Genomic DNA, 15,083 nt, shown 5'->3' with positions numbered 1-15,083 from the left:
TAGATGTGAAACAGTAGTCCTGTTCTTTGCTTGCAGTATGAGATTTATGAATTATACGATGCCTGCTTTCATCAGGATACCCTAAAAGGATACTCATGTACAGTTCCTAGATATGGATCATTACAACACTTCATTTCCTTATCCTGCTACTGGTTTCAAAGTTTATTTATTAGTGTCACAAGTAGGCTTACATTAACACTGCAATGAAGTTACTGTGAGAATCCCCTAGTCACCACACACTCTGGCACTGTTCGGGTACACTGAAGGAGAATTTAGCATGGTCAATGCACCTAATCAGCACGTCTTTCGGACTATGGGAGGAAACCGGAGCACCCGGAGGAAACCCACGCAGACACGGGGAGAACGTGCAGACTCTGCACAGACAGTGACCCAAACTGGGAATCGAACCCAGGTCCCTGGAGCTGTAAGGCAGCAGTGATAACCACCGTGCCACCTGACATGTCAGGATGGTCCAGCAATGATCCAATGTCAAAGCTTTCAAAGACTTCCTTTTGAGGCTGTATAGATTATAAGAAGAAGAATGTTACAGGCACTTTACGTCATCCAGGTAGGATCATTAAACAAAAAATCTACAATTGTTTAAAGGTATGTAAACCCATAGGATTTATTCCCTTGAAGAATTTATCACTGGTAAGCTCCACAGAAAGAACAGACTAATACACCAGAGACTTATTCAAAATGGACAAACTAAAATCCCATATTCTTGAAGGAAAGAAAACTACTGAATGTTACTTTTACATTCTTATGCTAGGCATCTAAGCCACAAGATCAAATTTATTCATGATGTGTTTAAGGTCTTATTCTGAAGTTGCAATTCAATTCTCTTGATGAGAGCTGAAGTGGTAAAAACTAAGTAGACATGCACAAAAATTGATGAGCACTAGGTGCTCGAATTCAGAGAAGACTAAAGAACAGGAGATTCATCTGTGGATGGCAAACTTAGGAGGAAGCAAATGAACAAAGGGCATGAGGTTCTTCCTCATTTGTTCAAATACCATAATAGCAGAGGTGGGAAGCTTTGCAGACAACAATCCTGATGTATTTTAAAAAGTGGTTGAATCAACTTTATTCACAGTACTGGATAAAAAAACAAGTTGCATTGTAATAAAGGGCAGCACAGTGGTTAGCATTGCTGCTTCATAGTGCCAAGGACCCAGGTTCAATTTCGGCCTTGGGTGACAGTGTGTGGAGTTTGCACATTCTCCCCGTGTCTGCGTGAGTTTCCTCCGGGTGATCCGGTTTCCTTCCATAGTTCAAAGATGAGCAGGTTAGGTGAATTGGCCACGTTAAATGTCCCCTTAGCTTCCCAAGATATGTAGGTTAGGTAACTAGCAGGGTAAATGCGTGGAGTTATAGGAATGGGGCAAGGGAGTGGACCTGGGTAAAATGCTCTATCAGAGAGTTGGTGCAGACTCGATGGGCCGAATGGCCTCCATCTGTACTGTAGGGATTCTATTATTCGAACGAGATACTACTAAAAACATTGCTGATTACTACGCCATTAGGAGTTCCAAAATGACCTCATGAAAGGCACTATTTAAATCCAAGCCTGGTGGAAACCAACGAGTATCGGAATATTTGTGGTACGACAGGGACCTATCAGATACAACCTGTTCTGAAGCAAATGTTCCAGAAGTAGAGTTCAAAAAGTTTTTCAGTTTAGAAAACAGGAACAATACCTACTTTTTTTTTCTAAAGGTTATTCTCAAGACATCAATATCTGCCAAGGCAGACATGATAGGCTGAATGGCCTCCTTCTGTACAGCAGTGGTGAAAATGTTGATGATTCTTAGTGTTACCATTTGAAGAAATAAAGCCAAGAATGTGTTTTTCTATTTAATCACAAGATAGCAGAACAGGATAATAATTAAACTGAAGAGAACATTCCCATTGCCAACAAAAAAATTGCTCGAACAATAAAGCACAGCGCCAGGTGAAATCCTTTACCATCTAACCTAACATCTGATCTTCTACTGACCATCCTTGGCTCAACTGGCATGGCAGTACCAAAATTGATAATATTCTGTCCGGTACCTTCCAATTGTAGCTGATTTCACTGCAGTGATGATGAAGAGTGTACCAGGTTCCAGAACTGGTGATCGAACCACTATCACACGAATGCATGGAGGCCACAGCTGACCTATACATTGGAAAGCAATTGGGAATAGGGCAGAAATTATTAATCTTAATTGTACGGACAGGACAATCAAAATTAAGACCTTTAAGATAAGCTTCTTCTGTGCAACACATGGATATTTGCTTTAAGATAGTTCGTAATTTTTGTCATGCTAATCATATGAAGATATTTAGCAAGACGACATTAGACTACAACAAAATATTGCAAATACCGAAAATCGGAAATATAAACTGACCAGCACCAAATAATGTACATGCTGAAGTCAGGGGGTCTTTACAGTGGTGCTTTATTTTCTTCTGATTTAAAGGCTAGTCACATATTCAGTGTTGATGAATATTTAAGCTTTCAATAACAAAAACACACACATTAGTCTGCAACAGGTCAAAGTCATGACAATGCTGGAGGTCAGCCCAAGATTGGCAGTGTTGCATCACATTTGAAATTGGCATGAATAAAGGGTATCATTTGGATTTTCAAAAGGCATTCAATTAGGTGTCACATAAAAGGTTACTGCACGAGGTAAGAGCCCATGCTTTTGGGGGTTTAGCTTCTGAGAATCATTTTAAGATGAAGTAAATCTAGACTCAAGTTTGTTCTCTACGGCCTAGCATTGGGAATAATTTCAAACTTGCCAATTGCATGTAAATATTTTTGCCATGATTGACTCTAATTCCTTGACTTGAGGTCAGGGCGAAGGAGGAAATAAAACATATAGATCTCAGTTCATTAAGCCAAAAACTGTTTGCAGAAACAATAAAACAAAGAAAAGGCAGTGCAGAAGCACTGGAGAGCAATTTTATGTTACACAGAAATGAAATCAACAAGAGCAGGGGCTGATAGAGAGTTTCTTCATTGCGATGTGCCACTAAGTAGAGCATGAAGAACATAAATTGAAAGAGCACCACCTTGACCTTAGGTGTGAGGAGTTATTGGAGAAATTGTAAAGAATGTGTCAAATATTTACTATTTCGGTATATATTGGGATCCAAAGAGAATATGATCAATAAATTAATACAGAGCTTAGGACACTCCAAGATGAAAGGGTTGCACTGAATTATAAGGTGAACTTTCAGATAAACTCAGCAGGACTTAAAGAAGGTCCTGAAGATATAGGCAATTACCACTAAGCCTGGATTAATAAACATCTCTGATGATCAACAAGTGTTATGCATGAACCCGTTAGGGAAATGCAACTATATCTAATTGGGAAAACAAAATCATGTAACCATCTGCCATATAAAATTGGCCTAAAGTTAGAATAGTTTTAATTGCTCAAATCTTTGAGCAACTAAAAACTGAAATTTTATGATCTTGAAAGATGAATTTGTGTAACAAAAGATTTTTTTTAAAATGTGAACATCACTGTGAACAAGGCCAACATTTACTGCCTATTGCTAACGGCACTTAGAATCCATAGAATCCCTACAGCACAGAAGGAGGCCACTCAGACCATCTTGTATGCACCAACTCTCCAAAAGAGCATCTTCCCTAATCCCACACCCCATCCTATCCCGAGAGAGGCTGGTGGTGAGCCACTTTCTTGAACCACCTCAGTCCATGTGGTACAAGTATTCCCACAGAACTGTTAGGTAGGGAGTTCCAGGGTTTTAACCTAGCAACAATGAAGGGCGAGATATTTCCAAGTTAGGATGGTGTGCGATTTGGAGGAACTTGTACCTCCTGTCTTTGTCCTTCTAGGTCAAAGGTCTGCAAATTTAATAAGAGCCATATTTTCAATTCAGTAAAAAACTGTAATATCTTAAGAGCTACAATGTTGTTACTCAAAAGCCAATAAACATCAATAGACTAGAGACATACTTCAACAAAATTTTAAAGGCTTTTACAAAGAAGTTATTAATTGAATGGTACTTTCTCAAGCATATTGGTATTAAAAGTCAAAAAACAGAATAAGCTATCTAATTATAAAATGGATTTATTTGATCAAGGTGCGGAGCCATGCAAGTCTTTAATGATCTGCATTTGGCTCCAGGTCAGCAGGATGCTAACACTTTCTAGATGGGAGCAATCATAGGTTTGGGAGATGCTGTTGAAATCTTGGCTGGTTACTATAGTGAGAAGTCTCTCAACACCAGGTTGAAGTCCAACAGCTGTTCACATAACCCTGGTGTTGTGAGACTTCTTACTGTGCTTACCCTAGTCCAACGCCAGCATCTCCACATCATGGAGCGAGACTGCGGATAGTTGGGAACCTGTCTCGGGGGCAGGGAATTCATATGGTGTTCGTGGAAGTGGAAATGACTAGGGTTGGGAAGCATTTTCCGATCAGGGCCAGTGTGATCTCCTGGACTCGTTTCGATCGCCTCAGGGGGTCGGAGAGGAATTTCCCAGATTTTTTTTTCCCCATATTGGCCCTGGGGTTTTCGCCTCTCCCTGGAGATCACATGGTCTGGAATGGGGGGGGTGGGGGTGAGTTAATAGGTTGTGATGAACAAAGCATCGTAGCTGTGAGGGACAGCTCGGTGGATAGGATATTGGTATGTAGATAGGCTGGAAAATTGGGCGGGGATCCTGGATTCAGGATTCAATCCTGGACCGGGGAGCGGCGCGGGCTTGGAGGGCCGAAGGGCCTGTTCCTGTGCTGTATTGTTCTATGGTTGCCATAGTGCCATATTATCAAAGGTACATGCTGCAGCCATGGTGCTTCGGTGGTGGAAATGGTGAATGTTTAAGGTGGTGAATGGGTGCCAATCGAGTGAGTTGTTTTGACCTGGATAGTGTCAAGATTTTTGTTTCGTTCGAGCTGCACTCATCTAAGCAAATGGAGAGTATTTTATCGTACTCCTGGCTCATGCCTTGTAGATCTTGAAAAGGCACTGTTGAATCAGTGCTGCAGAATACCTACCCTCTGACCTGGTCCTGTAGCACAGTAAGAAGTTTAACAACACCAGGTTAAAGTCCAACAGGTTTATTTGGTAGCAAAAGCCACACAAGCTTTCGAGGCTCCAAGCCCCTTCTTCAGGTGAGTGGGAATTCTGTTCACAAACAGAGCTTATAAAGACACAGACTCAATTTACATGAATAATGGTTGGAATGCGAATACTTACAACTAATCCAGTCTTTAAGAAACAAAACAATGGGAGTGGAGAGAGCATCAAGACAGGCTAAAAAGATGTGTATTGTCTCCAGACAAGACAGCCAGTGAAACTCTGCAGGTCCACGCAACTGTGGGAGTTACAAATAGTGTGACATGAACCCAATATCCCGGTTGAGGCCGTCCTTGTGTGTGCGGAACTTGGCTATCAGTTTCTGCTCAGCGACTCTGCGCTGTCGTGTGTCGCGAAGGCCGCCTTGGAGAACGCTTACCCGAATATCAGAGGCCGAATGCCCGTGACCGCTGAAGTGCTCCCCAACAGGAAGAGAACAGTCTTGCCTGGTGATTGTCGAGCGGTGTTCATTCATCCGTTGTCGCAGCGTCTGCATAGTTTCCCCAATGTACCATGCCTCGGGACATCCTTTCTTGCAGCGTATCAGGTAGACAACGTTGGCCGAGTTGCAAGAGTATGTACCGTGTACCTGGTGGATGATGTTCTCACGTGAGATGATGGCATCTGTGTCGATGATCCGGCACGTCTTGCAGAGGTTGCTGTGGCAGGGTTGTGTGGTGTCTTGGTCACTGTTCTCCTGAAGGCTGGGTAGTTTGCTGCGGACAATGGTCTGTTTGAGGTTGTGCGGTTGTTTGAAGGCAAGAAGTGGGGGTGTGGGGATGGCCTTGGCGAGATGTTCGTCTTCATCAATGACATGTTGAAGGCTCCGGAGGAGATGCCGTAGCTTCTCCGCTCCGGGGAAGTACTGGACAACGAAGGGTACTCTGTCCACTGTGTCCCGTGTTTGTCTTCTGAGGAGGTCGGTGCGGTTTTTCGCTGTGGCGCGTTGGAACTGTTGATCAAATGAGTCTAGCGCCATATCCTGTTCTTATGAGGGCATCTTTCAGCGTCTGGAGGTGTCTGTTGCGATCCTCCTCATCCGTGCAGATCCTGTGTATACGGAGGGCTTGTCCGTAGGGGATAGCTTCTTTAACGTGTTTAGGGTGGAAGCTGGAGAAGTGGAGCATCGTGAGGTTATCCGTGGGCTTGCGGTACAGTGAGGTGCTGAGGTGACCGTCCTTAATGGAGATGCGTGTGTCCAAGAATGCAACCGATTCCGGAGAGTAGTCTATGGTGAGCCTGATGGTGGGATGGAACTTGTTGATGTCATCATAGAGTTGTTTCAGTGATTGTTCACCATGAGTCCAAAGGAAGAAAATGTCATCGATGTATCTAGTGTATAGCATCGGTTGAAGGTCCCGTGCGGTGAAGAAGTCTTGTTCGAACCTGTGCATGAAGATGTTGGCATATTGAGGTGCAAATTTGGTCCCCATGGCTGTTCCGTGTGTCTGGATGAAGAACTGGTTGTTGAAGGTGAAGATATCGTGGTCCAGGATGAAGCGGATGAGATGTAAAATTGCATCTGGAAACTGGCAGTTGTTGGCGCTGAGCACTGAGGCCGTTGCAGCAATGCCATCGTCATGGGGGATGCTGGTGTAGAGTGCCGAGACATCCATTGTGACGAGGAGCACTCCTGGTTTCATGGGGGATGCTGGTGTAGAGTGCCGAGACATCCATTGTGACGAGGAGCGCTCCTCGTCACAATGGATGTCTCGGCACTCTACACCAGCATCCCCCATGAAACCAGGAGCGCTCCTCGTCACAATGGATGTCTCGGCACTCTACACCAGCATCCCCCATGACGATGGCATTGCTGCAACGGCCTCAGTGCTCAGCGCCAACAACTGCCAGTTTCCAGATGCAATTTTACATCTCATCCGCTTCATCCTGGACCACGATATCTTCACCTTCAACAACCAGTTCTTCATCCAGACACACGGAACAGCCATGGGGACCAAATTTGCACCTCAATATGCCAACATCTTCATGCACAGGTTCGAACAAGACTTCTTCACCGCACGGGACCTTCAACCGATGCTATACACTAGATACATCGATGACATTTTCTTCCTTTGGACTCATGGTGAACAATCACTGAAACAACTCTATGATGACATCAACAAGTTCCATCCCACCATCAGGCTCACCATAGACTACTCTCCGGAATCGGTTGCATTCTTGGACACGCGCATCTCCATTAAGGACGGTCACCTCAGCACCTTACTGTACCGCAAGCCCACGGATAACCTCACGATGCTCCACTTCTCCAGCTTCCACCCTAAACACGTTAAAGAAGCCATCCCCTACGGACAAGCCCTCCGTATACACAGGATCTGCTCGGATGAGGAGGATCGCAACAGACACCTCCAGACGCTGAAAGATGCCCTCATAAGAACAGGATATGGCGCTAGACTCATTGATCAACAGTTCCAACGCGCCACAGCGAAAAACCGCACCGACCTCCTCAGAAGACAAACACGGGACACAGTGGACAGAGTACCCTTCGTTGTCCAGTACTTCCCCGGAGCGGAGAAGCTACGGCATCTCCTCCGGAGCCTTCAACATGTCATTGATGAAGACGAACATCTCGCCAAGGCCATCCCCACACCCCCACTTCTTGCCTTCAAACAACCGCACAACCTCAAACAGACCATTGTCCGCAGCAAACTACCCAGCCTTCAGGAGAACAGTGACCAAGACACCACACAACCCTGCCACAGCAACCTCTGCAAGACGTGCCGGATCATCGACACAAATGCCATCATCTCACGTGAGAACACCATCCACCAGGTACACGGTACATACTCTTGCAACTCGGCCAACGTTGTCTACCTGATACGCTGCAAGAAAGGATGTCCCGAGGCATGGTACATTGGGGAAACTATGCAGACGCTGCGACAACGGATGAATGAACACCGCTCGACAATCACCAGGCAAGACTGTTCTCTTCCTGTTGGGGAGCACTTCAGCGGTCACGGGCATTCGGCCTCTGATATTCGGGTAAGCGTTCTCCAAGGCGGCCTTCGCGACACACGACAGCGCAGAGTCGCTGAGCAGAAACTGATAGCCAAGTTCCGCACACACAAGGACGGCCTCAACCGGGATATTGGGTTCATGTCACACTATTTGTAACTCCCACAGTTGTGTGGACCTGCAGAGTTTCACTGGCTGTCTTGTCTGGAGACAATACACATCTTTTTAGCCTGTCTTGATGCTCTCTCCACTCCCACTGTTTTGTTTCTTAAAGACTTGATTAGTTGTAAGTATTCGCATTCCAACCATTATTCATGTAAATTGAGTCTGTGTCTTTATAAGCTCTGTTTGTGAACAGAATTCCCACTCACCTGAAGAAGGGGCTTAGAGCTTCGAAAGCTTGTGTGGCTTTTGCTACCAAATAAACCTGTTGGACTTTAACCTGGTGTTGTTAAACTTCTTACTGTGTTTACCCCAGTCCAACGCCGGCATCTCCACATCTGGTCCTGTAGCCACAGTATTTATGTAACTGGTCAAGTTTCATAATATGATCTTGGTGATAAAGTGTTGCTGAAATCACTATTACCAGAGAACAAAGAATATGCACAAGTTGATATGGCGAAAGCTTCTAAGATAGACGTGTGAAAGTTACAGCAACCATCTAACGGACAGGAAAGCTTCTTAACCCGAGAACAATCACACGCACTACCACTATGAAATAGAGATTCTGCTTAAGCTTCAAGAAGCTTTCACGTATAATTCTAGGAAAAGCCCATACAACAATTGAAAGTGTATTACAAACTCTTGTACGAGAACAAACTAAGACAACTCAATTCCTTTGATGATCTGGATGCTTATGTGAACCCTACTGTCCCAGAAGCTATCAGAAAATGAAAATGCCCAGAACTAGTGAAGATTCAAATAAAAGTAAATGGAGCATGCCGTCTGATTCTCATTGTGGATTACTTCATGGAAGACTGTCAGAAAAGAACGAACTAAGAATGAATTGGACTGTGAAAACAGAAATGTCACTGCAAGATGGATTGGTCTAGAAATGGAGCATCCAGTGATTCCTACTTCAACATGATCCAGATGCTTGGAGAATACATTGTGCACTGAAGCATTGAGAAAGAGAGAAAATATGTGATAAGCCTTAGTGATTTGCCTTGAAGACATCTCAAATTTGTTCAGAGCTGTTTGAAATCCTTTGAGGAAAATATACACTTGGTTGAGCTCATGATACCATCTGCTTTGTTAAGCAGAAAGCTAAGAATAATCTATTAAATGGGAAGATATCATTTTCCTTCATTGTAGAATACTTCTTGCATTTCATGAATAAGCACAGCTGACTCACACCACTTTGCAGATAAGGTTGCTGACTCAGGTTCGAACTATTCCTGGAGATTCCATCATATCATCTCCCACCTCCTACAACTCCTCCCAGTCAAAAAGAGCCTTTTTCTCCATCTCTGTCATTGATATAACAAAGATGCTTAAAGAGAATTAAAATAAAACTTAAGCGTCCTGGTGATTTTTCTCCTGTGCAACTCAGAAGTATCCAGGAGATTAACCTTTAATTTCTGGAGGTTCCAGAACAACGTTTGAAGGGTGACAACAGTAAATGCCTAAAACAATATTTGCATATTATGGAATATCAAACCACAATTTTTTGGTTTGAATTGTTATGTTTCCAAAGCAAAATTGGTTTGCTCACATGGCAAGCAACAGGAAGGTGGTGAGAGCAGTGGAAACTACTAAAACCCTCCTCAAAGTTGACTCAAATTTGATCCCTTTTTTAAAAACATGCCATACCCGTCGGGCTGGCAGTCTTGCAGAACAGAATGTCACCAGTGTTTTCAAAATATCTCAACCCTGCATGACCATACCAAACAGATTTCAGAGAAAAGGAGATAGCACGAAAGACGTGTCAAGTTGGAGACTTCAATTCATTAGAGCAAGAAGCAGTGTCAGATGTGAACAGCAGACTGAAATGCAGTGATTTACAAGACTTCCTTCTCATTAGTTGTTAAGACACAATGCTTCAATGAAATAGGACAAGTGTTGTCTTGTGTTTGTGACAGAATCAAAGACTATTGGAAGCTAGCGGTCCTTGCAAAGGGGCTGGAGGATCAATAGACTGCCAGAATACAGCCAAACTAAGTGCATGAGGTTGAAGGTATGTACATCTTGTTCTGAGAGACTGCCTAAACAACCTACATGGCGGAATCATTTCCAAGCACAAAACAAAATACTACACAAACTTATCTGCCCATATGCATATTTAGTGAACATGCGATGATATGCGCAAAGAACTAGCAATGTTAATAATATTATGAATTTAGGATCACTGGAAACAGATTGAAAAACACCACAATGGTGTTTAAATATTGTTTCAGATAAAAAAAAAAACAAATGGCATGTTATTTAAATGACAAGACTACCCTAATAATTTGTGCTAATTTTAGTGGATCCAGACAGTGGAGAAGAGTTGCATTTGCCAAGGAAGTGGAATATCATTGTATTTACCATTTCATTTTTTTCATTACTTTGTGATTAAAAGAACCCACATAGCCACAGCATAAATCTAAATCTGCATAATTGATTCGTTTCTGATTTATAGAAATCCAAATGGTACTTATTACTGAATACAATCACACAGTAAACTCACTCACCTTCTTCTCTCTCACTATCATCTTCATCTTCACTTGACTCTTCTTCAGACACTTCATCTGTACAATGATCTTTGTCTGAGTCTGTAATTTCTCCTTCTTCTGGTTCGCTTCCAAATCCAGCCTCTTCCAATTTCACTTCAACATCCTCTTCATCGTGGACACATTCTATTTTTGGACTAAGTTCACGTGATGCATCCTCATCATCAATATTCTCGTTTGATTTTGTTCGTTTGTTTGCTGGTTCTTCGGACAATGCCTCACTCTCTTCTGGGTCACAGGACCTGTAATTACCTGAAGCTTTCAGCATATCAGCTTCAATATCCTTTGAGGAAATAATAGAAATATCAAATTTCAAGGGCCTATTTCCGAAGTGTTTTACGGTATTTGTCAATGACAAATGGAACGTTAAAGCTTTCAAAAGGCTCCGATCTTTGGATACATTTACATGCAGCAGTGAAAGTTTCAGGCAAGCGATGTAACATGTTTTGTGTATAATGTACAAAATGTCTCAGGTCTGTATTAGCAGTCCATCCTTGCTTATCAACTGCTGCTATTTGAATTAACTAAATGTGATAAGATTTCATCGATAAAGGATGATGCACATGAAATAATATCTGCATCTCACACTCACTCCCTCCACCACCAGTGGAAGCAGTGTACACCACTTACAAGATGCTTCTTCAACAACACCTTCCAAACCCTTGACCTCTAACACCTAGAAGGGGAAGGGCAGTTGGCACATTGGGACGCCACCTGGAAATTTCCTTCCAATTCACACACCATTTCAACTGGGAAGCATATCTTTCCTTCAATCCCGCTGGTTCAAAATATTGTAACTCCCTCCCTAACGGTAGGTTTACCAACACCGCATGGACTGCAGCAGTTCAGGAAAGCAGCTTGCCGCCACCTCAGGGACAATTAGAGATGGGCAATAATGGCTGGCCTTGCCAGTGAAGCTCACAGCAATGAACAGAAAAGAAAATTGATTGACAGTGAAATGGAGAACACAGAAGAAACTTTTAGCGTAAAAGTCACTAAGGAAAAATAAAGATTAGTTATGTTCATTGAGATTTACTGCATTTTTTTGGATTAACTGGAGTCTTTAATAACAGGAACTGCTGATACCTTTTTAGTCATGGGGGGAATTTTCCCGTCTTGCCTGCCATGGGAACTGTAGCGGGCGGGGGGTGGACTATACAAGGGCAACTTGACTTGAGGTACATATCTACTTAGGCTGTGCAGTTGGAAGGATGAAGGCTAGTATTGACCATGACAGTATTATTATTAGCTCCAGACTGTAACACAATAGCAATGGAAGGTGAATGATAGCTTTGATAAATGTAAGTAGATTTGAGCAGATTTTTATTTTTAATTAAAACAAAATTAAGGTACACCGACAGATAACTTGACTTGGCCTTTTAAAAAATGTTGATAATCCACTGATGTACAAGCTTAAACAACATTAGCATGGCCAAACAACTTAATAACAGTACACTGTACAGAATGGGCCAGGACACATGCTGCTGAGAAGGAGGCTGTTGTGAGAATGAAAGGATGCAGAGGAAAATACTAGTCTTGAATAAATGCTTTCCCCCCTTGATAATAATTCTTCCAGCTACTTCAGTGATGATTAGGCAGCATCATGTAAATAATTTACAATATGCTGAAGCAAAATATTGGGAGTACAAAAAGCTGGAAACACATGGCAGGTCTTATCCTCTATGTTAAGTGCACACTCAGGGTGATTTGCTTCTTTTGCAGTGGTCTTTTCTGAAAGACTTGTTGCCAAATAAATATTATCCATCTCATTCTACCCAATTGAAACTCTACTGTGCAAGATAACATTCCCCTCTTCTGTAAAGTGAGTTGAGCAATATTAATATTTAAGGTCCATTGAGCTTCATATAATTTAGAGTCTATTTTTGATACTCTCAGTGATGGCTCCAAATTTTGATCTGGAGACATCTTTATTAATCTGCATCCCTACCACAAACACTTTCATTTCACGAGACCATGTTATTTGTAGCGCGGTGTAGCACGGTAGCGCAGTGGTTAGCACTGCTGCTTCACAGCTCCAGGGTCCCGGGTTCGATTCCCGGCTCGGGTCACTGTCTGTGTGGAGTTTGCACATTCTCCTCGTGTCTGCGTGGGTTTCCTCCGGGTGCTCCGGTTTCCTCCCACAGTCCAAAGATGTGCGGGTTAGGTTGATTGGCCCGATTAAAAATTGCCCCTTAGAATCCTAAAATGCGTAGATTAGAATGATTAGCGGGTAAATATGTGGGGGTAGGGTGGGATTGTGGTCGGTGCAGACTCGATGGGCCGAATGGCCTCCTTCTGCACTGTAGGGTTTCTATGATTTCTATGTATGAATGAATTTTTTTTAGTACTACATCAAGATTTCAATGCTGAATCCAAGATAATTAATAAACAGTGGAAAAAGAATGCAGGGGTAGTCTGTGCCTCAAAGGTTATCTTATGTATCTCTGCAAGTCATCTATTATTAAGTATTGTAGTATTAAGGGTTCACTATATTTGGATTCTGTTTGGCATGGATAACTAATGGTTTAGTTCTATCATTACCCACTGTAGAACAGTACAGCAGAAATCTACTTTTTTTTGTCATTAGTCTACCTGTTGCTGATTCTGACCATCCCAAAGAAGAAATCTTCAATTTAGCCACTGATTCTGTCATTTGCAGCACCTGGGGACAGGAGGAACAGAATCTAATGAGCAGTTGGACATTAAAAAAAACAAAGGCCTTGGCAGAGCATCAATGTGTTAACGCTCATTACCACAGACAGTGCAACACTGGTCTTAGTCCAGTTTAATTGAAAAAAATTGAAGGGACAAGCCACATCTGAGCAAGATTTGGACATTTTCTGTCCCTTGGCTACAGGAAGAACTGGGGATGGCCCTGGAGTTGTACACCTGTCCTTACCTGTAATTGTTTTTTTGATTGACAAGTGAGTCAATGGTTATGGAGACAGGCAAGAAAGTGGAATGAAGGCCAGAATCAGATCAGAATGGAGGGCTAGGCTCAATGGGCTGAATGGCCTACACCTGCTCCTATTTCTTATTTTACAAAAATGCCATATTAGACAAGTTAAGAAAATGGAAAAAGATTCTGAAAGAAATGGAAATGCAAAAATGAAGTCATTTTCATTCAAATCTAATATTAATAATTCTATGTAGCATGCACAAATTATATACAAGCCATTGACTGCTCTTTTACTCAAAATGTTGTCCCATCAAGGTGCATCTGAAGACTAATAGGTGAAAAACCGAAATATATTTTCACAAGTTTCTGCTAGTGAAAAGTTATGTTCCAATAATCATTCTGCAAAACGGGAACTGTGACACTTTTCCAATTGAAAATGGAAGAGTGATAATACTTGATTACAGTTAGTTATGTGATCGGAGACACTGCTCTGGCTCACCATATTAGAATGCAACATATCCTCAGGTCTGAAATAGCATTATGATGAACTGTCAACTGACATCTACAAGTTGGAAAAGCCAGCAGAAAATGTTGCATAGATGGGCAGCTTTAATGAATCACATCAATGGAAGAAAATGGAGTACACATTATGCGATTTATAAAACACCAGGGTGGTCCATAGATCTGGACTACATTCATGGTTGACTCCTAAAAGTTGCTCTAGATTGGATACGGGATAGACAGAGAGTGAAGAGAAATATAATAGTCTTGAAAAATAAAATCACTCTCAAGAATCACCAATGTGCTTTCCTGGCTAGGATAGATGGAAGTACTGTTGTTTCGATATACAACGGAGGATCTACTGGGATGGAAAGCTACCAAAGAATCTTGTTGATATTGGTTCCAAGACACCAGAACATCATAAAGCTCAGGAGAAATGTACAGACCAAGGTTTCCTCATTTTTAAAATAATGCTTTCTATTCAGTGTTAGGTATCATGTGGCTTGATATGGCTTCAAAAGATGATGAGTCATATTGATACTTGGCTGGTTTGGTTTTTTAGATAGAAACTATAAACATGTGGCATAGAGGTGTGTGTGCTCCAACAGTTCTTTTTAACTATTCAGAACTCTTAGGCATGTAATGGAAGGGAACAGTCCACATTTAAGATGTAGGACCGAGCTGAGAGATGGAACTCATTGAAAAAAAAGGGGGAGGCAACAGTGTGCAAGGGCTCCTGTTCACATTATCCTGCTACTTAGTACAGTCAGCCTCATAGCAGTCATATCGCTTAGCCAAAATCTTCACAGGAGGACTGGAATAAAGGAGCTGGTGTTGAATAAAGCTGGTACAAGGAATTGGACTTGGAAATCTAGCTTTCAAGGTAGGTAGCAGGT

At 42.3% G+C, this 15,083-nt stretch overlaps 1 protein-coding gene across 5 annotated transcripts in view; it reads right to left on the bottom strand.

Moving 5' to 3' along the window:
- Positions 1–15,083, bottom strand: part of aggf1 (angiogenic factor with G patch and FHA domains 1) — a 49,772-nt gene that overhangs the window by 12,081 nt on the left and 22,608 nt on the right. For 3 of the 5 annotated variants that reach the window (XM_078214947.1, XM_078214948.1, XM_078214949.1), the window contains 2 exons: positions 10,749–11,070; positions 2,056–2,161 (listed from right to left, as the gene is read on the bottom strand). In XM_078214947.1, coding sequence (XP_078071073.1) covers positions 2,056–2,161; positions 10,749–11,070 — 428 coding nt within the window. Of the gene's footprint in view, positions 1–2,055; positions 2,162–10,748; positions 11,071–13,379; positions 13,450–15,083 lie in introns of all 5 variants that reach the window. The other 2 variants (XM_078214951.1, XM_078214950.1) reach the window with 1 other exon arrangement.

This window comes from Mustelus asterias, chromosome 6 (assembly GCF_964213995.1).
Source record: "Mustelus asterias chromosome 6, sMusAst1.hap1.1, whole genome shotgun sequence".
NCBI lineage: Eukaryota > Metazoa > Chordata > Chondrichthyes > Carcharhiniformes > Triakidae > Mustelus > Mustelus asterias.
The sequence above is the reverse complement of the archived record's forward strand: the minus strand, read 5'-3'. Positions and strand labels throughout refer to the sequence as shown.